The 23,584-nt window shown below is 37.2% G+C and overlaps 2 protein-coding genes and 2 pseudogenes across 7 annotated transcripts; 1 reads left to right on the forward strand and 3 right to left on the reverse strand.

Moving 5' to 3' along the window:
- The first annotated feature begins 5,354 nt into the window (after positions 1-5,354).
- Positions 5,355-14,116, forward strand: LOC149018065 (filament-like protein (DUF869)). Of its 6 annotated transcripts, none has more exons than XM_089152390.1 (7): positions 5,355-5,603; positions 5,741-5,804; positions 6,459-6,574; positions 8,550-8,694; positions 8,843-11,330; positions 11,417-11,477; positions 13,230-14,115. In XM_089152390.1, the coding sequence occupies exons 3-7, from the start codon at positions 6,476-6,478 to the stop codon at positions 13,725-13,727; spliced, it is 3,291 nt and encodes a 1,096-aa protein (XP_089008516.1). In that variant the 5' UTR covers positions 5,355-5,603; positions 5,741-5,804; positions 6,459-6,475; the 3' UTR covers positions 13,728-14,115. The 6 variants fall into 6 exon arrangements, with proteins under 6 accessions (XP_089008516.1, XP_089008515.1, XP_089008519.1 ...); XM_089152389.1 differs by having other exon boundaries at positions 5,355-5,599; XM_089152393.1 differs by lacking the exon at positions 5,355-5,603 and having other exon boundaries at positions 5,612-5,804; positions 13,230-13,449; positions 13,549-14,116.
- A 398-nt stretch (positions 14,117-14,514) lies between these two features.
- On the reverse strand, positions 14,515-15,262 carry LOC149018066 (disease resistance RPP13-like protein 4; annotated as a pseudogene).
- Positions 15,263-15,311: 49 nt separating this feature from the next.
- On the reverse strand, positions 15,312-16,854 carry LOC149018067 (disease resistance RPP13-like protein 4 pseudogene; annotated as a pseudogene).
- A 205-nt stretch (positions 16,855-17,059) lies between these two features.
- On the reverse strand, positions 17,060-22,921 carry LOC149018068 (protein IN CHLOROPLAST ATPASE BIOGENESIS, chloroplastic-like). The gene is made up of 11 exons (XM_089152395.1): positions 22,662-22,921; positions 19,773-19,856; positions 18,869-18,943; positions 18,731-18,773; positions 18,582-18,639; positions 18,257-18,424; positions 18,118-18,180; positions 17,936-18,030; positions 17,730-17,811; positions 17,527-17,637; positions 17,060-17,422 (listed from the first exon to the last, which is right to left on the reverse strand). The coding sequence occupies exons 1-11, from the start codon at positions 22,774-22,776 to the stop codon at positions 17,282-17,284; spliced, it is 1,035 nt and encodes a 344-aa protein (XP_089008521.1). The 5' UTR covers positions 22,777-22,921; the 3' UTR covers positions 17,060-17,281.
- Positions 22,922-23,584: the final 663 nt, after the last annotated feature.

Raw genomic sequence — 23,584 nt, forward strand, 5'->3', positions numbered from 1 at the left:
ACAACCCAATATTAGTTTACGGTATACTAAAGAGATTCACACAAAAATCTCTAAAAGAAAAAAAAAATGCCACGACATCCCATTGGACTGGGCCAGACAGATGGGTGGGCCAAAATTTCAACCTGCACGGTTGGGCCGTAGTTTATTGCTAGTGAACTTGTTACCCGCCACACACCATCTAAGAAGCCCGTCTAAACATAATCACACTAGCGTGAGCCTGGGCCTGCGACTCTCAGTTGGGCCTCAGAATTTTGTACCCAAAAGTCAAGTGTTTCCAGCCCAAACAAGTGACTAGGGAATTAATGAATTTGGGCCTTGGCCCATGACAATGATACTTACATAAGGTAAACTGAGAAGACTTTCATTGCCGTGCTTCTACAAGTTTCCAGCCCTCATGATATAGGGGGCAAACTTGACAGCTGCATATTAAATGCGCAGCACCTACTGCCAACGGTCGAGATTTCAATCTCGATCGTCCATCTCGCAGGTGATTGGTTGAAAGCAAGACGGACCGTTGAGATTTCAATATTGACCATTGCTAGCACAGTATTGCGCATTAACTGAAGTTGAACTCCATGGTATGAGGTCAAGGCGAAGTTCCATCATATACATAAAACATGTGTAAAGTATTTCTGAAAAATTGAAAATGTAGCTGAGAGGTGCATAAGCTGACTACGATGAACGTTAAAAGGTTTTCAAACTACCATGCTTGGTGGCTCATATCATGTGGAATGGAGAATCCAAAGCGACAGCTAAACTGGTAAATGTTGGTGGTTGCAAAGCAAAGAGGGAATCCGAAGCAAGCGTTTTAAATTTGGTCTCTCAAGTCTCAACTGCTTTTCTTATACTAAGGAATGCAAAGTGAAAGAGTGAGAACCCCACACTTCCCTTATCAGAAGGTGTATGCACCCCATCTGCTAGACAAACACTCATGGCAACTCCAAGAACCTGACCCTTTTTATCTTTGATTCAATTTGTAAATTTTTCTGCTTTTACTTCTCTCGGGAAGAGAAGAGGGTTTATGCTTAGCCAGGACAAACAATCCATTCATGATCTCATCAAGGTTTGACATGTCGGCCCGTGTCGCCGTGTCGGACCCTGGTGACAAGGCGACTTGGGCGACATGTCACCAAAAGTCGGGTGACTTTTGGTTGGGGTTCGATTTTACATCGAACCCCTATTTCGAAAGGTATTTCAAGTCATTTTGACCTGAAATTTGACGTGTAGTCTAATTTGAGACCAATAAACACATTGGGAACATTATTTTTTGCTTGAAATATCACTTAATCTAAAGTTTTTTATTAGCACATGTCTGGCTATATGCGGGCAAAACTGAAAGTTTGGAAAATTAATATAAACTAATGTAAACAATGCAAAGAGAACACAATGCGCAACTTGTGAATAAATGTATTAAAGTTTACAATTCATTATACAATTATGTTGAGTATGGTTCATGCTTCACATTTTGTTGTCGACAGACACAGGGGAGCTCGTAGAGGTCCTACATCACTTTGGCAAAAATTGAACAAAAAATCGATGAAAACCCGAATAAATCTTTATTAAATATGTGAATTGGGCGATATATCGCCGAAATGTCGACTTTTCGGAGATATTTTGCCAACTTTTTGCGAATTCCTGTTGCTTGGAGAGAGTCGTGTCGCCCCCTAGCGACTCGGGGTTATATCGCCCTGTGTAGGTGATATATCGCCAACACAGTGTACCATGGATCTCATATTCTATTGTTATTTTTCTCTCCTTTTTTGTAGAAGACAAAAAAAAATGTTATTTTTCTTTTATGGTTGTTGAGAAAAGGCACGGTATTACCCACAAAAAAAGAAAAGGAATGGTTCACTATGGATATATAAATCTTTAATGGGTATAGGACCCACATATGAGATGTAACCTTTAATGGGAATACAACCCAACTTTTAGAATCTTGACTTCTGAATTCTTCTATTTATTTCCCTTACCCCTACTTAGGGTTGCAATAGCATTGGATTGGGTCAGTGTACTTAAAAACCCCTGATCTTAAATACCCTAAATCAATTCTAACTCTGACATTACATAGCCTTAGCTCTTGTTTTGATCTTGGCATTGATCATGAGGTTGACTTTAACTATAAAATAATAAAACAACACATAATTCTATATTGTTGTCTTATTCATACTAAAAATATTTTACAAAACAATGAAGAAGGTTGAAGCAAAATTGCACCAGTCTTATTTAAATGCTCAAATTTGAATTGGCCATAATATTGATCCACACTGAGTCGACCCAAACCAGCCCCTAGAGCCAAAATTTTGAGCTTGGCGCTATAATATAGAATTTAATCAACGTTGTGATTAGAAAAGCTAATGAGTGAAGTTTGTAGAACAGATTTGTGCATGTAGAAATGTAATGTCCTTCTAAATTTAACAACAAATTGGGTTGTAATAGATCATGGTGGGTGATTCTTAAACTGGTATTGTAACTTCTATGTACTTGAAAATCTTGTTATGGCTCAACATTTGCATCATGAGTATTAAAGATGTATTTTGAAAATCAACCAACATTCTAGCCGCCACTTCATTTCAAGCATATGTGGTTAGGATCGTTTTGAAGAGTTCCACTACCATTAGAAGTTCTACAGTTGATTAAACTTCTAAGAGTTCTATTGGTGTTAGAAATTCCACAGCTAACAAAACTTCCAAGAGTTCTACTGCTGTTACTTCAAAAAATTATACTGATGTTAGAAGTCTCACAGCTGATCAAACATCAGTTATTACATACAAGAAGAACTCTACAATTGGTGCTCACAAAGACACTAGGTAACCCAAAGGAGATATTAATTGGTACAAATTCCTAATCAATATTTTATGTAATCTAAAACATTAGAGTCTTAGCACCACAACCACAATACTGTTAGAACTATACAGAGAAGGACTCCAAGAACACTATGAAGAATGATTTTGTTTCTATATAAAGCTATGTACTAATTCATTATAAATTAATGTGATTATTATTTTCCGTACTCTTTCATATGCACACTCAGACTCTCTCTCTCCTTAACGTCTCTCTCTTCTTCTCTTCAACTATTATTAGCTTCAATAATGAGCAATTGCAACATGAGTTTTCATGCTTTAAATTGAAGCTATAAGTGAAGCTGTCATTAAAAAGGGAAAAGGGAAAGGTGATGGGGATGTATATCTCATCACTTTGGCATATGGTAACCTGTTAGGCATTCATGAAAGCTTTGGCCATCAATTGTGGTTGGAGAATATGAAGAGTGAAATGATAAAATAGTCAAATGAAAAAGGAACGGAACAGTGAAAAAAAAAGAAAAGTGAAGCGTTTATAGATAAAATCAAATAGTATTGATTCAAATTGCTTTAGGTAGTTTTTCAGCCTTTTTTTTTTTTCTTAAGTAGAGTGGGAAAGAGATTCATTTCTTAAAATTCTTACAAGCATAGACGTGCTTCTAGCATAGTGATGATAATGTCCGAAGGCAAGAAAACTTTCATCCCTCTATACTTTTCATCCCTTGGGTTTATGGGCATTCAATCCTTATGATTAGTTTGATTTGAATAAAAAAAAAAAAAAAAAAAAAAAAAACAAAACAAAACAAAATTTATCACAAGCAAATTAATCTACTCAAACTTAATTCAATAATTTATGTTAAGAAGTCGTTTTGATGCCTTGACCTCATACTACAACTATAGTCCACTGACCATTGCACTAAGGACTGAGGAGTAAGAGCTGCCTTCAAATGCAACCTATAGTTAGTGGATACAAAATTATTGTTGTCCCATTGTAGTACAGCTAAATTATAACCTTATCTCTTGTTTTTATTAAAAAAAATTACTTCTCAAACCTTATATGTTAGTTTGCTTTTACTTTTGCCCTGTTGATGCTAAGAACTGTTTGATAAATGATGATATGATATTTTTTTAATTTTTAAAAATACCCTAAGTAGTGGTTACTATTGATTTAGTTATTAGTTAAATTACTTTTTAATTGTTGGTAAATAATAACGAGAAAACTTATTTCTCGTGATTTTTTCCAAATTAAAGTCAGAACTAGACCTGATGGTTCCATGCTAAAGACCTGATGGTTCCATGATTTAGCAACAAGGACAAAGTGATAATTTTACATATATCTCATTGTAGGATAAAATATATTTTTTGTATCAAATCTTGAATTTAAAAAAGGATAAAATGATCTTTGTACTCTTAACACTTAAAAACGAGTTAACAACACTGAAGTGAGGGACAATAATAAATTTGTAAATCATAGGGTTTGGTATATAATTTCACTATAATACAAAGGGGCATCAGTAAATAAAAATAAAAAAATAAAAAAATAAAAAAGAAAGAAAGATGAAACCTGAAACCACATTAAGAATGTTCTTGGGTGGAATTAGGTATAAGAATTAAGAATTGATCTTTCAGTTGTCACTAATTCCCAATCCCCATGGTCCATACAAGTGGTGTATTATTCTGTAAATTAAAGAATAAAAATGTAATTAGTTGGCAGCCACAGATAAACAAAAAGAAAACAACAGCAGAGGAACCATCAGCCATCCTATATAAAAATCTCCTATCATTCCACATCAATCCACTTAGATATTTTTAATAGAAAGAATGATCAGAGAAAGAAGAACAACTTCACTACAACCAAAATTAATTTTTTTTTACTTTTTAGAAAAAGGTCTATATATAAATGCGAGAGCAAGGCATCACATTACAAAGATCCAGAAACCCAAAATCCAACCATTTATATAGAGCACGGAAGGTGGGGCATGAAGAAGTTAATGAAAACTGAACACAATCTTAATTATGTTTCCTCTCATTGTGATGAAAATGAGCAGAAGGCATGCTTCAATGCCTTTAAAGAAAACCAAACAATATAGCTGGAGAAGATATGATTTTGGATCATATGGATTTTAAAGAAGGAATCAATGAAGAAAAGGTAACCTGAATGTCTGGAACCCACTAGGCCTGTGCACCTGTCGTAGTCTCTCCTGGGTAATAGTGAGTAGTACTTTCTTGTTTTCTTCTATTTTTTTCCTCCATTGATTGATGGCAGCACGGAAGAAATCTACTATTAAGAAGGGGCTTTGGTGTCATTAAGCTAATCCCATATTGCTAATGCCCATTTTATTAAAGAATCTTTGCTTAGATAATGATAGAAAAAGCCAACAACTTCTGATTTAACACTGGGGATGGTGGGGTGGTAAAGTGTTGATTCCTTCTAACAAACGAAAAGCAAATAGAAAATCTCAAATAATAATTGAAATTGAAAGACTATCGACCAGATGTTTATGCCTAATTAATATTTATATGTATAATCATAATCTGGAATTTCAGGATGATGACAGCTTCTTCCTCTTCAAGCTTTGATTTCCTTTCCTTTCCTTTCATTAGTCTCTTCCCATTTAGTCAAAATTCTTTAAAGCAACAGCTAAACCACTGAGAATAATTGAAAATTTTGAACTGGGTCTTTCTCTAGTGAACCTTGATAATGGTAGATGGTCCAGTGCCTAGAAAAGTTGAACTGTGTTTATCTAAACTTTGTCAAAACGAGCTTTCCCACATTCTTGCTTTTCTCTCTCTTTCACTGTGTAGGTGGTTGTCGGTGGTGTTAATCTTTTGCTTCCAAATCATTTTTCCCCCTTGTCTTTTAACAGTTCTTCTTCTGTAGTTTATGAGTTTGTTCTACATTTCTAGAGGGTTTAATCCGATATCTGGAATTTGGAATGCAGAGTTTGCATTTCTTCCACTGTGGTAACGGATGATTCAGGAGTAGTGATTAAAATTCTCTATCAGGTAAGAGCTGTAACAGCTTCAAACTCTTTTTTCACTTCTGCATGTGTGTTTCAAGTGTATGTTCTGTTTCTATCTTGCCTATCTTCTCCAATTTGTATTTCTCTTGTCATGATGGTCTGTCTTGTTTGTTCTTATGCGCTCTTTGTATCTCCATTCCAGTTCTTCTTTTTCTCTGATAATTAATCACTAAATCTTAAGAGCTCTCATATAAAACAGAACATGAAACAGATTTTCTGTTCTATTAAGATGTCAGCTGAGGCTCTTTGTATGACAGTAGCAAAATCTCCTTTTAAAGTTACCTGCAAAATATAAATTATTGAGGAAATGGTATTTGCTTCTGAAAATTAGTTGGCAGTCTGTTTTTCTTTTCTTTTTTGGCACATCTCAAATCAGTTGTGAAACAGAACAGGAAATGTAGTAACTGAGTCATCTTCCTCTATGCTTCAGTTTTCTGTCAAATTAATGCAATTATTTCTTGAAAGCCCATAATCTAGTCTTAAAATTTTGATTCAATGTGAGATGGAACGTACTATTCCTTTGATGAACAGCCATACGTTAACCATCTTCGACCAAAATGGTTAATTGGAATAAAAGAAAAATGAAGCTTTTCATTATGATCTTTCCTCAGAAAATTTTTGCTACTTCGTTTGATAGCTGAATTCAGTGACGTAATGGACCAAAAGACATGGCTTTGGAGGAAAAAATCCACAGAGAAGACAATTGTAGTTAGTGATAAAGCTAACCTACTGCAGAAAGCAAATGGAGAAGAGGTAACTGAAACTTTCTTGCCTACTGAATTCATCTATTAATGAATGAGCTTCTTTTTGTTATTCCATATTTCTTCAATGCAAGACTATGCTGTCTTTGTTAATGGTAAATGATTAGCTCTGCATATAGTTGGCCTTGTACCTCTTTGCATAACTATGAATAAAGTCACATTATTTGCCCAAAAGTTGTCTGAGTTAGGCTCTCATTGTCCTTCCATCTTTTTGATTGGCAATGGTAGTTCTGTTAAAGAAAAAAATGAGAGATAAGGGAATATGAACACACATACTGTGCACCACAAAGGAAGATACAAATTAAGCATAGAGGGCTGTTGATATGGAATTCACGAAAAAGAACAACTGAAGATGAAATTCCTCTGACATCCCTTGCTGCGGTGCTGAATTGTCCAACCCAAAGCTTAAGATATTGCTTGGGGAGGCCTGGTTGTCATACGAAAGCATTCAAGGTCTTTGAATTTTCCAGTTCAGAATTGTTCCAAGCATTTGCCACCAATAATATAGACCCAACAAGACGAAGTCAGAAGCAGCAAGCCAGATGGAGTGATCATCAGCTGGGGGCTTGATCTCTGCACAAAATACTCTGTTCATCTATTTACACAAACATTAAATAATGAAAAAGAGAAGAATAGGAGTTGTGCCTATCATGAAGAAGATTATTTTTGATAAATCCGCTAAAGAAGGGGAGAACCAAACCAAATGTCAACCACTTACTGGATTTAGGTCAAGAAAGAGGAGAGCCAAACGTTAAACCACGAGTACTGACCTTCCCCTGTATTCAGTTGAGCATTGTTGACCTTGTGATTTAAATGTTTTTACATTTCAATTCAAAGACAACTTTGACACTGAGTTTAGTTCAAAATAAGAATTGCTGAAAATGGGGATGGTATTTTATTTATTTTAACTTTTTTTTTTGAGAGATTGGGATTTTTTTTTTTTGGGGGGAGGGGGTGGGGTTTGAATCAATTGTATTTCCCTCGAGGACATTCCAATGAGGACACGTTTCAAATATTTATTTGGCATAAAAATCTTGGAGGAATAAGGGGAACTAGATTTATAGTTCCAAGACGAATCTTGTTCGTGCATGCAAGACTATTAAACTATTACCTCTGGAATAGTGGTGGTAGTTTTTACTGATGGAATTTGAATACCTGAAATTCACAATTCTCTGCAGATGCAACAACACAACCTTATCCTTAATAAATTGGGCTGGCTACAAGGATCTTTTCCCTTCAACCAGCTCTATTTGAGGTCATACTTGATACAAGACATATGAATGTCTTTCCTCACAACTTCTCCTTAGGTGATTTTAGGTCTGCTCATGGCTCTTTTAATTCCTTCAGTTGAATCAAATTACTTCTCTATACTGAAGCATCCAAAGGCTTCCAGTGGACATGGCCATGCCATCCCATTCCTCTGTTTGTGCATGGGAATGATTTAGATGCAAACAATATCCATTCTTAAGATTAAAGATTAAAATGTCAGTCACATGATCAACTTATGCTTAATTAATCCCTCGTGTAGCTTTGTTGACTTTGAGCTTGACCCAATCACCATAGAAGTTCTTTTGGCAACCTTAGGGTTCTTAGCCAGGCAGAAATGTCTTAAAGAGGGGTAGGAAGAAGGATAAAAGTCAAGAAGTTAGTATAAGTTCACTGATCAGGGAACTGTCTGATTTCTTTATTGTTGGTGAATAGCAGATCTCTTTCTTTCTTTCTCCTATATTTTTATTTTTGCAGTCCAGAAATCTTCAATCTAGTTTTCCCAAGACTCTCATATGGTAAATATGGACAAAATTTCGTTACCATCCATAAACCTTGCTTTTTGGAAGTACAGAATTTGTTCTTCATGTAAATTATGTGAATTATCATACCATATATTTTGAATTTAAACTTAATATTTTGGACATCAAGTTCTGCCCTGAGTATATTCCTGATTTATTTTTACCTTCTTAATCATCTAGAAGAAAATTGAGATTGAGAAAGCAGTAGAATTGGAGATATCAGTGAAAAATCTCAACGAGAAGCTGTCTGTGGCCATATCTGAGTGCAATGCAAAAGATGATCTAGTGACAAAACATGCTAAAGTAGCTGAAGAAGCAATTGCAGGTTCTTATGATACAATTGTTTTTCCTTCCTATTTGCATTGCATGGAATTTCTACTCAATGCAGCAGATTAGATTGACTTATGAACATATATTCTGAAAGTTTATTATTCAGCATCTAGCAGATCATGTTTATGAACAATCTTATGTAGGTTGGGAGAAGGCAGAAGCAGAGTCTCTGTCTCTCAAGCAAGAACTAGATGAAGCTTTACAACAGAAAGTGGCTACAGAAGAAAGATTAACTCACGTGGATGCAGCTTTAAAGGAATGCATGCAGCAGTTACGTTTCGTGAGGGAAGAGCAGGAGCAGAGAATTCATGATGCAGTTTTGAAGGTTTCTACGCAATTTGAGAAAGAAAGAATTGTTCTAGAAGAGAAGCTAGCAGAAGCAAGCATGAAGCTTAGCAAGTTGGGCATAGAAAATACTGATCTGAGGAAGGACATACAGGTGAAGGAAAAATTGAATGAGGACTTAAGGCGATGCAAATCCCAGGCAGAAACTAATTTTAAAACACTGATGGTAAGATTAGACTCCTTGGAAAAGGAAAAGGCTTCTCTGAAATATGAGGTCCGCATGCTTGAGAAAGAGCTTCAGATTCGAAATGAGGAAAGCAACTTTAACCGTCGATCATCTGATGCATCACACAAGCAACACCTGGAGAATGTGAAAAAGATTGCAAGGTTAGAAGCAGAATGTCAGAGATTACGTCTGCTGGTTCGAAAGAGGTTGCCAGGTCCAGCTGCGCTGGCAAAAATGAAGAATGAAGTTGAAATGCTGGGAAAAGATCCTGGAGATATGAGGAGGTTGAATCCTTCTATGACAGGTTTGATGGTGAAAGGCACAGATAAGTCTTTGGACACTTCTAGTAGGAGGATCAATTTTTTAACTGAGCAATTGTGTGCTATACAGGAAGAAAATAGGGATCTCAAAGAACGGCTATCCCAAAAAAACAATGAACTCCAATCTTCAAAGATCACGTGTTCAGACACAGCTTCTAAATTATCACTAGTTGAGGCTCATGTTGGAATACCATCACTAGAACAAACACCTATGGAACTAGCAAGGGCTTTTCCCTCATCCCATGAACTATCCGTTGATTCAGTATCTAACATTGGCAATGAAGATGAGCGAAGTTCTGCTGGATCTTGGGCTTCTGCTTTGATCTCAGAACTAGAGCATTTCCGAAATGGCAAACTGAGGCGATCATCGTGCAGTACTGTTGGGATTCCAGAATTAAGTCTAATGGATGACTTTGTTGAGATGGAAAAATTGGCAATTGTATCTGTTGATAAACCTTTTGGAAGTTCCCATTCTTCAGGTGAAAGCCCTTCATTTATGAGCCCATTGAAATCCGAGACAGGTGTTAATTTCTCAGATATTACTGGTAAGGAAATAGTTCCAATCAGTGATAGTTACTCAGGCTCTGGTGACACGAATAAAGAGATCCAATTGATAGATCAATCAGTCACAAAATCTCCTAGTTGGATTCAGGAAATTTTGAGGACAATTTTGGAGCAAAGTCATGTCACACAAAAAAATCCTGAAGAAATTCTTGAGGAGATTAGAACTGCAGTGATGCACATGAACCGTGGTGAATTCATTAATGCCAAGGCAGCCCCAAGGCATTATGAAGCATCAGAGCCCAAGCATATTAGTGGCTATATTTCATGGAGATCTTCAAATACATCTCCAAGGGCAGCTTCATTTGATGGAGCATCGGAAAATAACATCTTATCCAAGGAGTTGAACAAGCAGCAGCTCCAGTCAAATCTCAGCAATTCCATCTGTAAAATAATTGAGCTTATTGAAGGTATTAACCAAGCATCTTTAACAGATTACAACACACCACAAATAATGCCAGTAGATAATGGGATTCCTTTACTTCACAAAAATCCGGCAACCCCCACAGGATACACAGTTCGTGTTTTTCAATGGAAATGTTCAGAACTCTGTGCAGTTTTACAGCAATTTGTCCAAACCTGTAACGATCTTTTGACTGGAAAAGTTGACCTAGAGAAATTTGCCAGAGAATTATCTTCAGCTTTGGAATGGATTGTCAACCATTGTTTTTCTCTCCAAGATGTTTCAAGCATGAGGGATATGATAAAGAAGCATTTTGATTGGGATGAATCACGAAGTGAAAGCGAAGGTGAAATGGGGATGACCAGTCTATTTCCAGAAAGGGAGGGAAAACATTCATCCGGTGAACGGTTTTCATGTTTAGCCTTAAGCACTACTCAAAATGTGCCAAGTAACTTGTCCTATGCAGAGGAATTTCAATCTAGTCTTGGAGAATTGACAAACGTGCAATCTGCAAAGAAAGATTTGGAAGGTAGGCTCCAGTCAGAAACTCAGAAGGAAGAAGACTTGACCATGCAACTTCAGGAATCAAAACAACACATAGCAAAGTTACAGATGGAATTAGAAAGGTTAATAGAATCAAAAGGGATTGTTGAAGATCAGATTGAAAATCACAAGTTGCTTAATGAAGATCTTGACACCCAGCTTACAGTTGCCAGGGTTGAATTAAATGGGGCTCGCAAAAAGTTTTCATCCCTAGAAGCAGAACTGGAGAACAAAAGCAACTGCTGTGAAGAACTAGAAGCAACGTGTCTTGAACTACACCTCCAGCTAGAAAGGTAGGAAATACTTTCCTGTATAAGATAAATAACTAATTTTATTTGTTGCCGAGATATCTAACTTTGCTGTGATATTTGACTGTCAGTGTGACCAAGGAGGAAATTCCCAAGTACAATCCAAATCAAGAAGAAAAGCAGCTCCGTACTGTAAGATAGCTCATTTCTAAAATTTACAGTGCTAGCGTATTTCTAAATTTACAGTATTTATGAGTAGGAAAGGTTTCTTTTAACCTTCTCATATGTCTATCTGCACATGGAGGGGTTGATTCAGTCATTCTGAGCATTGGAAGGGTAGGGAGTTACTTTGATTGGCCAAAGAGTCAAATGCATTGGCCTATCTCAACTTTATGGTCCACCATATTAGCATCTTTCTCTTGTTGGTGATAAAATTCGAAAAAAGAGACTTTTTTCGCCATTTTCTATACCTTGCTTTTGCATTTACATGTTCTGGTGACTCTGGTTGGCTGAAGCTTGCCATTGAAGTAGAGGGTGACATGGAGAGCATGTCCATCATGTTGAATGCCAACCAACATACCACGTGGTGGACATCATAGCTATAATAGGATTATTTTGTTTAGTTGCAGTAAGAAAACCCTCTATACATATAAGTATGTAATCATGTTTTAAAAGAGTGTCTATGTTCTCTGATTCCAAAAAATGCAACAGTTTTGAGTCTTTCATTTTGTTGTGTAATACTTCTAAGATTGGAAACATGGTAACACCGTATCTGTAGACTTTCAATCTGTTATTTAATGCAATAGGCATTAATATCTGATTACAATTAACAGAATTACATTTTGGATTTTTATCGAACCTTTCCTTGAATAAAGTAAGTAAATCTCCAACCAATGAAAGAGATGCACCAATTTTTTTTACGATGGCTAAACTACCTAGTACCCATGGTCACTAGACCACAACCTCCAATTCACTTAAAAGTAGGTCATCTGGAGTACCAGTTTGTAGGATCTTGTAAAATAGCCCTACAACAACAACAAGCCTCATCCCAACTAATTGAGGTTGGCTGCACATATTCCTTTCTCACCACTTCTCTTAAGGTGTTTTTAAGTTTGCCCCTACCTCTTCTAATACCTTCCATCTGGATTAAATCACTTCTCCATATAGCCGTATAGGGGCATTTATAGGCCTCTGTTGAATATGGTTGTGCCACCTCAAACGACTTTCTCGTAGCTTATCACTTATTGGAACTACTTCTATACCAGCTATAATATGATCATCGTTATCTTATCTTTTTAGTTTTTCCACTCATCCATCTTAGCATCCTTATTTCTGCTACATTGAGTTTATCTATATGATGCTTTTTAATAGTCCAACACTCTATACCATACACCATAATTGGCCAAACAACGGTCCTATAGGATTTTCCCTTGAACTTTAAAGGCAATGTGGGGAGAAGAGAATGTCAAGGATATCCAGCTCAAGTCTCTCTCTCTCTCATTAAACCCTTTGTGATTTTTTAACTTCTGGGTCATGAGAATGGGCCTTGGCTCAATGGTACAGTTTCTATACTGCAACTTCATGGCAAGGCTGCATATATTATTGTTCTCCCCAGACCCCACGGGAGCAAGAGTCTTATTTAATGGGTATTCCCCACCTTTTGATTCCCCCACCCCCTTTGCAAAAGTAACTTAACAAAATAATTTGGTTTCTTTGACCTCATTCTTCAAAGTATTTTTGAATAAATAAACATTACAGAAGGTGTTTTAGGGGAGGAGGAAAGAAAGCCACTATAATTTATGAAGTTACATTTTAGATGAGAAGTCCTGCTTTGCCATGCAACTCAGGGTTTATAATTCTCAGATGGGTCCTCTTTTAGGCCCTTTTAAGTATAACTTATTTAGACTTGAATTGACCCAAATGTGTTTTAACCAAACTTTGCAGGACCGGGAGATAACAGCAGCATCAGAAAAACTGGCAGAGTGCCAGGAAACCATCTTAAACCTGGGGAAACAATTGAAGGCATTGACTTCTCCTAGGGAAGCTGTTCTCTTTGACAAAGTCATCTCCACAACCCCTGACACCACTCCAAAGAATAAAACAGAGAACACAACACATCGCTCTTCCCTACTTGATCAGATGCTAGCAGAGGATGGTGCAGAGGGTGAGGATCTCAAGTCTCCGAAAACAAAAGAAATAATTTGCAGTGTAGAACCTCTAAGGGCTCTCTCCCTTCCTTCTAATGATTATCCTATTGTACCAGTAGAGACAGAAGAGACTCCTACTTCAAATGAGATAAAGCACAAACGGACAGCCACAAGTGATGCTCTTGCAATTGTTCCTGTTAAGAAACGTGGTGGGGGTGTAGGCTTTCTGAAGAAGCTCCTGTCAAGAAGGATGAGAGGGAACAGAAAGAAGAATTCTCTACCTGTTGCCACATGATTCTCGGAATGAAGTGTTATCAATAAGGGCAGTGCCCGTGGTTTGGTTGTGACAAATGTTTGATATTGCAACTTTATAATAGGAAATAACAGAGGTTAGGCTTTGTTGTTCTAAAATACAGTAGCTGGAGAGAGACTTGGAAAGAGATTTTGGTTTGGTCTTGTTACACTTGTATGTAGTTTTCCCCTGAGTGTGTATATAATTTTTGGGTTGAAACACTACAAAGCCTCTAGAAATTTATGTTGGCTATATAGTTAATTGAGATCAAGTATAGTTCTGATTATTCAATTTGATGGAGAACCCACAAACCCTCAGCTTGAAACTATCCTGCTATATTGTTTTAAGGCTTTATGAATTCAGGTAACTACCGCCTTTGTACCGCAGAGCTGTTGGTTCAGTAGTTATAGGGGATTCAAAATGGTGCCACTGAGTAGTGCTGTTTGGCATTAATTAAGAAAATAATTATTCAGATGAACCACCAATTTATAAGAACTTCTACCTTGGTCCTCTTCTGAAAATATTAAGAGAACTCATGGGTTATATATAACAGATAGCTTGCTGATTAAAAAAAATTACTTAGGTATTAATCAGCAGACGTTGGCTTTGGTGTCGTTGATTATAAATTTCAGGAATATTTCTCACCGCATTTGTTCTCCCACCCTGAAATCCATGCAGAAACGTTTTAGTATGTGTGAGCATTCATAATACTCCAGAATTCGAAGCTTTCAGTCCAAACTCTAAACAAAGTAAACAAATGATGAATAAAAATCACTCTACGGCATAATGCTCAGATAGAATCCATGTTTCTGCTGTCGAGCCAAGTTGGGCTGATCACCCGTGGAAAGAACTTGAGACAAAGCTTATGAAGTTATTGAGGAGGAAAGAGTTTATGCAGCTTCACCACAAGATCACCACCAAGAGAGTTGAAACAATTTATGGTTAGAAATTGCAATGGTTGACGATATAAAAGAACATTAACCGCACCATCTCCAGTCTTATCACCTCTTGTTAGTCTTAATTCAAGCTTTCAGAGTCACAAAATGCTCTCAACTTTAGAATGTGTCATCCATCTAATTGCTTTGATTTTGCAGGTCTAAACCCAAGCAATTCTCGAAGGTTTGACCCATCTCTTTTGGCAAGTATTCAAGTGAGCTACAATGGATTACATCCAAGGCATTTTAAGATTATGGCAGCTATTTGCATCCGGAATTTCAACGATTACTGAATTTATCCAGAGGAGGGAGTTGAGCCAAAGGGTGGATGTTGCTAAAACTGATCCAAGTTGAATGTTGGTCGAATCCCATTTGATCCAGAAGACTCTCTGAATGCGTATCAAAGATTGATTTAGAAAGATCCTTTTATGGTATCAGGGTACTTCTTTGCCAGTCTCCCTTGTGAATAACAATATTGGGAGATCTTTATTGTAATGAAAACACCTGCGATCAAGGAAATCATCCACCACTTCTAAGACCCAGCTGACGACCCGTTATAAGTCTTTAAGTCTTATCCACCACTTCTATCAGACATCTGTTCATCAAACCTGGAAAAAGTCCACTGGTGCCTCTGTTATTATTCAGTCATTCCTCATGGAAACAAACCCTCTCCAATCCACCAATCTTCTAGTTCCTTTTGGATGAATACCAACCTACTAGTTGTTCTGGATAAATAGAGAAGCAGAAGAAGCATGACTCTGGATTGATTAGAAGCCATCACAGAGTCAGCAGACTCAGCCTTGTGTTCCAACTCTTCTCTGAAATTAATTGCAGTTCTCCTCCATTAATAATAGTAAGGCAACATACAGAGCTTGATCCTCACTGCCTTGATGGCTAGAGGTAGGCCTTGGCATTATTCACAATCTCCTTTCCAGTGCTCTCAAACTTAGGGCTTACCACACTCATCCCCACCACTGTGAAGGCTATCTTACAGAACCAACTATTGTCTTTGCTGGAAAATTTGGGCAGACGCACCCTCAGCTGCTCAACTCTACTAGCTGAGCCACCATCAATCTTCACAGAGAAATTCGGGCCAATGCATCCTCGCCCTTGCTCACTCCCATCATTTGGGCAGCTCTTTCTATTACAGTAGGGAATATAACACTTCCCCAGTTTCCCATTGGCAAGCCTTCAAAATTTCGAAGCCACCATTCAATGTCCAGGCTCCAAACACTATCCATCACAATCAAATATCTAAGGCCTTGGAGACACTGGTTTATTTTCTTCAACAGTTTGCCTCAATCATCTTCAACACTAGCATCTCCCAAGTGCTTCAGGATATTTCTCATGATTAGTTCTTTGGCAAATGTCTGAGAGACAGACACCAACATGGCAACATCCTACTCTCAAATTTTGCCTCCAATTCTGTGTCTTTGAAGATCTTCTGAGCCGTAGTGGTCTCCCCCAATCCCCACCCAACAATCACAATGGCAATAAGGCTATTATTTGCTCCAATAGCCAATCTTTCAAGTTTCTTGTGTCAGCCCACCCTAGAGCCTCTCAAACTGGTTTTTAAATTCAAAGTGATGGAGCTCTGTCCTTGCAAAGCATTCATCAGCTCCCCAAAGAACACAAACGACCACTTCCATCATGTCTTTCCTCTAAAAACTAGTGAAATGAAGAAGAAAGACCTAAAAAAATGAGCTGTGGTTTGCAAGTCCACAACATGAAAAATTTGGGCACTACTGCAGTCGATGGAGCTTCAATGCTACGCAATTAATAATGCAAAATAATTCCGATGGAATGGATAGTCAAATTGAAATCTCGACCACCAGATTTGCTCTTTTTTTTTTTTTTACTTTTTCAATCATACCTACCTGTAACAAGAAGAAAAAAATGCAAAATAAGTAGTCGAAATTGGACCTCAACCACTCAAGGAGATCTTGGCCATGCAACATTGAAATTGAACTAGGAATGAAACCACCAAGAGAGAACAAATAAGGAAGAAAAAGCTTTGACTTTCATTCAGCAGCCTTAGGCAGAGCAGATTTTCTGTTAAGTCAAACCTGTAGCATGGTGGAGCCGAATCCAAAGTTATGCAACTTACATGAACAGAGTTTGGATAGCTTTCCCATGCTTGGGGTGTAACAAGCTTCCCACTGTGAATGATCATTTATGGAAACAAAGTGACACATTGTCAGAAAGTACCGTAACTGCACATAAAGCCTCGGACGAAGGACTTTTCTTTCATCCCAGCAGGTATAGAGACCCACCTAAGTCCCTTTCAGGTCACTATGTACACTTTGACTTTTTTGCTGGAACCTCTAGCAAATTCTTTTTGCTTTCCTCCATGCCAACTCACCACTGAACTCTGTTGGAACTAATTTCGCAACTACAACAAAAATTTAAAACTTTATTATATTCTAATGGTAACAAAACAATTTGCCACTTTGTATCATATGACCAGCTAAAAGCCTCGATAATTATTAACAAAGAAGCAAAAACCTAAAAAGCCCATCCCTCCATTTGTGAGGTAAAGTTGAACAAACAAAGATCCAAAACTGGGGGGAAGATTTTAAATTCTCCAGGTCAGTTTCTTGATCTGCTAGGATAGCTCTCAAGTCAATCTCTATAAAGAATCAATCTTGCAATATCATGGAGTCCAGCCTCCTTATAACAATCTGCAATTCGCTCCATATAGTCAGTCCACGTGCCCTCAACCGATGCCAAATCCAACAAAAATGCAGCTTCATCCAATGCAACCTGTAATGGGAATCACACAAGTATCCATAAATAAGCCAGCTGGATTTCTTAATGCATTAGATTCCAATAAAACCAATCAACCAAGAAACTATCAGTCATACAACCTGAGCAGGTGGCTTCCCCTTTTTCAAATCTTCCAGTTTACCCTCTTCTGACACTTTCTCCTTTATGTACTCAATTTGCTCATCCTCCCATCCTGCAATTTCAGCAACTTCCTGGACAGGATTAAAACATTATCACTGAAAATTAGAGTACAGGAATAAAAGATAAAAGAGTTCAGGAAAACAGTAGATGAAGAAGCTGAAACCTTGTAATTGCAACCCAACGTCCACCATGGTGACTTCAAAGCACCCCTCGCAGCATCTTTTGCTTCTAGCTTACGCCCAACCCTGCAGGAGTGCATCCAAAAGGTTTTTGTTAGAAGCCAGTTAAAATCCATATCAGCTAGCAGAATGTGAAAACTTAAAATCCAGTGACGAACATCCTCTGAATTACTGAGACAAGACTACGAACTTCAGCAAAACCTCTGCATTGAATACAAAAGGCCGTCCAAACCCTGGAAAATGCTCCTTCTTTGTATAGAACTCCCCAGTCACCAATGCAGAAACCTTCCACCAAGTAAAAACACTTAACAGGATTAACCACGAGATACCGACATTGTTTTTATGGAATCAGCCAAACTACGGAACTCGTACCTGGTCCCTCTTCTCAAAGTGCTGCATTACTTTACGTTCTATGACATCTGGAAATAGACCAACCTGAAAAGAACAATTAGACATGAAATTTCACCCGGTGAGGTCATTATGCAACAAAGTTTAGATACCTCTGCCATACCTTCTTCAAAAGATAGATGTCAAGGTTTGCACTCTTAGATTCAGTGAAGTCACCTTTTCTGTAAAGTCTCTTACCAGCCTCTGAGGAAGCAGAGAACAGTTTACCACTACTTCCCACTAAGCAGTTGGCCTCTTCTTCCACCAGCATTCTATGAATATATTGGTCCACCTACATTAGGAAGTCCAAGAGGATAGAAGTTGATGTCTTACCTAAACTTAAATCTTAGGAATCACAACATTTCAAATACAAATCAATCCATTAATCTATGAAACAATAATCAGTAAATACATGCAAACAAAAGCCTCCTTCCAGTTTAATGTATTACATTCTTGGCTAAAAGCCATACTCCATGCTTACGAACTTCCACAACTGGCATGTCCATCCTGTGTAACCAAATGAAGACATACTTGTTAAAAATAGAGCAAATAAAAACAAAGAAAAGAAGAAAGAGACATCAAAAACTAGATCTTGTACCCAGATGGAGCTGTTGGCCACCTCAACAATGCAGTTAAAGCACCTAAAACAAAGGAGAGAATGGTTCAGTGCAACTATTAGAACTTCAAATTTTTTGGTAGTAGATGATTATCCAGAAAGACGGTGTTTTGCTTGAACCTGAATGATTTTCTGATAGGGGAATAGCAAGGGGAATCAACCCTTGCCTAGCTCCTGGAGACACAATTCTGTCACCTGAACCATGAATAAAGACCATGGCAGAATTCAGCTACTTTTATGAAAATCCTGGTCAAAGTGTCTAATAAAACAGATATTAGGAAAGAGTTTCATCTCTTCAAGAATATTCAGATTCTTTGCATTAATTTGCTATAAGACTTCTACAATAGAAAAGCTATATAACTAAGGTCTTAAGAGTATGCATCAACTCGGAGGTGGAAATGAAGGCGCTTTTAGATGGCCTTCATACGTATTCTGGATTGGGTTATAGATGTCGTCATGTCAACTCTGATTACCAATTTATCACAACCATTGTGTGTTGTGTCACTCAAATATGTTGTCCTTTATGGACTTATTGATATTGGTTCCAGCAGGTTCTCTATGACTCCATGGAGAAAACCTTTTCTTTTCATTTCAAGAAAGCAACCAGCCAGCTGATATTTGGCTACTTCAGCTTGTATTTCTTTGATTTTCTTGACCATCTTTGCAGATAAGGACATTCCTCAAGATCTTGTTGCATCTTCGGGAGAACAAAGCTGGATTTCCAATTTTACTTGCTTTTAGTTTCATGATGGGAAGGGATGAGGTGACTTGGTTCCAAGTTGAAGTATCATTTCTCCAAGGGACAGTATAAGGCAGCTTATGTCCACCTCTTTGTGTCCAATGACTTTATATCATAGTAATATTTTGGGCTTCCCTAGCTCCCAGATAATATTGAAGCACAAATAAAAAATAAAGATGCTGATATAAGAAAATAACATCATGACTTTCTAGATGCCCTACACAACACATAAGAGAACCAGAAAAGAACAAACATTAATTATAAAAGAGGTTGTGTAGCATATACCTCTTACGTGAAGCATTTTCAATAAATACTGTAAATACTCGGGAGGTTGAATTGCACCTATATCTTTGATGAACGATACATGGTCTGCATTTCATCCGGAAATGGTTAAAAGCATACAATACATTAAATCAGAATTCATCAAAACTTCTAATCAAAAAGGGGGGGGGGGAAATCATCTCTCAATATTAAGCACATAGAAACAATACTTGATAAATAAAAAATATCAATTCAAAGCCAAACATAAACAAAAACTCAGCCTTATCCCAACTAAATGGGTAACAGGCATGAAAATCAAATAGTGTCATCATCAATTGGAAATAGATATAGATATTGAAAACAAGTTCCACCCAGGATCGTGGTGAAGACAAGTAGATATACACTATAACCAAACTAGAATCTTTTTTTAAAGATACAATTGCAATCTCTTTTCTTCAAGAAACAAAGCATCCATTCCCTATACATAGAAATAGACAACTATCCTAAGTTAGGCTCAAAAAGAAAATACCGAAATCTTAACCAATATCAGAAACCAAGGCAAGAAGATCAACATATACATGAAAATCATAACTGATCAATTCAGAACCCCTAATAGGCTTCTTTTCCAAAATAAATCATTTTAAATACAGAATCCAAATGTTTAATTCAGATTCATCATCCATAAACTAAACAAAACCCATTCTACTACACCCATAATGGAATCAAAACATCAAAAGCATACTTAATTCAAAACAAGCACTTCAGAATTGAAACACAGCATTGGAGCACAAGATTGTGTTCCACTACTATGCCTCAATTGCAGGCGCTGTTTGTGAGATTGATTACCTGGTCATAAGATGGAGCTATACAGCTGATTCTAAAGCCTTTATACACAAATATCATCACCAATCCCAATACTTCATTCTTACTATAGGGGTGAAAATAAAGTACAAGGCTGCTAAATGCTTTCAACAAGGTTTACATTAGGTATTTCTAAGTGGAGCACATGGTGATTTCTGCAACTGAGAGAAGCATGCACATGGCTGAGCACAATAAAAGAGATATAGGTTCATTTGCAATTTTTTCAGGGATAGAAATTTACAGATTGATTTTCCCCCTTACTCCAAGCCTTATCATGAGTATCCATTCTTCCCATATAAATTGAAAAGAAAAATACAAATTATTTCTGTCAGTTTGGATCAAATGTCTAATTCTTTATATCAGAAACTATGACACCTTAGGGAAGAACTGAAATTGGTACCCTTTCAGATATGTTAATCTAATGCCCCATAATTTTATTGTTTAAATAAAATTTTCATTGTCGTATTATTAGGCACCAGTGAAAGAAGACTAGTTAAGCTAAGACATTAAAGATTATGTAACAAATAAATAGAATGAGTACTTTAGTAATTAAGGTTTGCAAGTAGGACAAACAGGCTATGAAACAATCCTAGAACAATTTGAACCAGGTCTAAATTAATCAACAAATGGTTTACATGGATCAAAGGTGGAATTGGACTAAAGGTCCATTTGGTTCAAAAGGTGGCTCAAAGTGGACCTTGATTAAATGGGTTTAGTTAGGTCAATGAGGGTTCCGGTATTGATTTTTTTTCAAGGTGAATCCACTTGAAAGGGAAATGGTTTGATAAGGTTTGGTTCAACTTTGTTCGTCTGACTCAAGAATCAAGATAGAACCAGACTACATAATCTGTTTTTGTTTCAACTGTTGACCCAAAAAGAGCTCACTTATTTGCAAAACGGGAGGAGAGATTGATTGAGAGGTTAGATGAAGAAGAGAAGAGGAGATGAAAGTGATGGAATTGAACAGTTACATAGGTGATTTTAAGCTTAGCAAAGTGGGAGTGACCTTTCCCTAGAAGCCTAACCTGGGAACTTAAGGATTGAAGCGTTAGATTGGATATTTTACAAGTATTTGAGCTCAACTTTGAGGTAAGAACTGAACCCAGTATACGGTTAGAGGAATTAACTTGTGGGTGCTTTGTAGATTTAGTGATAGGATTAATTTTGTGAATTGAAAAAGGGTTAACCCCATGGACGTTAAATCTGATCTTTCTAAAAGAAACGTAGAGAACCCTTGGCTGAATAATAACTGTACATGCAAATGTTATTTCAACCTCATTTTAAGATACTCTAGGGATCAATTTTGGGCCCATTGTAGACATGCATGCTGAATCTGTTTATAAAACACCCTCTAGTGAAGTTCTATGCTGAAAGGAAGGTCTACCAAGAAGATGATAGGTAAGAAGAACCTTATAGAGAATTTGCGTAGGAATTATATTCTTTCCATAAGTTGAACTCCATTCTTTTAGTTTGAACTCTTTAAGATGTTTCTTGCAACTATGCTTGGATTAAGGACTATTTCACTTGCTGAGCTAAAAGGTTCATTAAATTTCTTTAATTGTTTCAGACAAAGGTACTAGAGAGAAGGGTAGACGGGTCATCATTGCTGAGAAGACAGTAATAACTAATGATTCACAAGAAAAGAAGTTCTATTAACTTATGTAACAGATGTTACTTTTTTGATAGATGCAAACAGTATTACCAGGTTGTCAAGTCTTGGGGAGAATTGAGGTCTCTCTTGTTTCTTTTAGTATAGCAACTCTCAAAGATGTGAATGCCATTATTACAGTTGAGAAAATGAAAAGTTTTGTTAGCCCCAGTTTTTTCAATTTCCCAAATGCTTATAGTTTTGGAGTAGGTTTTCGGTTGACTCTTGAGTTTCCCTGTGCGTGCCAATTAGACATTAGAGTTGGGAGTCTAGGAAACTGGGGTTTTACAGTTAAATATCAAGCACTAAGGATAGTAACTAAAGAGACAAGAGCTGCAGAATAGTTACTATTATTCAAATATGTGATGATGATGCAGACTGTAATCGAAAAGTTAATACTTTACCAGAAGATAAGGTTGTAGGAGAGCTCGCCAGAACAGCTCTGCTGCGGCGAACAAATAGTGTTGGGAGTGCAGTGGCACATGGACCACCAATCGCTACTCCTCCGCCCACCTTCATTTTCTTCCTCCGCGGCCAATTCAAAGCACCAAACACCAAACAGTTAACGCGTCTTCGCTGCGCCGATTCATATCTGCAGGCTGGAGAACGAGGGTTCGGCGGTTTGCGTCCACTGGCTCCCTGTGGTAGGCATTGCAGATTGCCAAGCGTCGGTTGGAGGTGCGAATCGCCATTAGTCCATTACGGGGAACGTAACTGGGCCCAGTAAGCCCAATATCACCCATTATGACGTTAAAAACTCTGATTATAAGCCCAAATCCGGCCTTCCTGATCTCATGTGCCTCCCCAATCCGCACGTTCTTTAACAAAACGCAGCCCAGCCCAACCCATTCATGGAAGCTTGGAAGAAGGGTTTTTTTTTTTAAAAGAAGGTTTGCCATATAGTTCAAAAAGATTCATTATGGCATTATGTCGACATAATTACATGGAAATCTACTAATTGGTTGGGAATATGTCACACAATACTTAGAGATTTAATCACATATGCGCTCTAGTAAAATAATTAAGTAAATATGCGGATGTAAATATGCATACAAAAGTATATATGAGGATGTGGCGACTAGTGTGAGACTTATGTGAAATTGGAACAAAATGATTTCGAAATACAATTAGCTTGTGTTAGAATTTTGCTTTAAGTTTTTATCTATTTCTTCTTATCATAGGTAACCTAATCAAGAGCATTCAAGAGGTGCATGTTGTTCACAAATGACACTTGTCTCGGATTAAGCAAACTCAAGGATAAAAACTATGATAAAATAAATTTAACCTTGGAAGAAGAAAAAAAGCATTTAAGAATTAAATGAATAAT

Source organism: Hakea prostrata, chromosome 4 (assembly GCF_041222555.1).
Source record: "Hakea prostrata isolate BN-2017 chromosome 4, UWA_Hpros_2, whole genome shotgun sequence".
NCBI lineage: Eukaryota > Viridiplantae > Streptophyta > Magnoliopsida > Proteales > Proteaceae > Hakea > Hakea prostrata.

Bases quoted from the DNA above. Each gene is read 5' to 3' on its own strand.
- LOC149018068 (XM_089152395.1), bottom strand. From the start codon at position 22,776: ATGAAGGTGGGCGGAGGAGTAGCGATTGGTGGTCCATGTGCCACTGCA. The intron at 18,774-18,868 runs GTTCAAGCAAAA...CCTTTGTTTTAG, and splicing joins CCTATCAGAAAATCATTCAG to GTGCTTTAACTGCATTGTTG. The intron at 17,812-17,935 runs GTTCGTAGTCTT...GCACTCCTGCAG, and splicing joins AATGCAGAGGTTTTGCTGAA to GGTTGGGCGTAAGCTAGAAG.
- LOC149018065 (XM_089152390.1), top strand. From the start codon at position 6,476: ATGGACCAAAAGACATGGCTTTGGAGGAAAAAATCCACAGAGAAGACA. The intron at 6,575-8,549 runs GTAACTGAAACT...TTAATCATCTAG, and splicing joins AGAAAGCAAATGGAGAAGAG to AAGAAAATTGAGATTGAGAA. The intron at 11,478-13,229 runs GTAAGATAGCTC...CAAACTTTGCAG, and splicing joins AAGAAAAGCAGCTCCGTACT to GACCGGGAGATAACAGCAGC.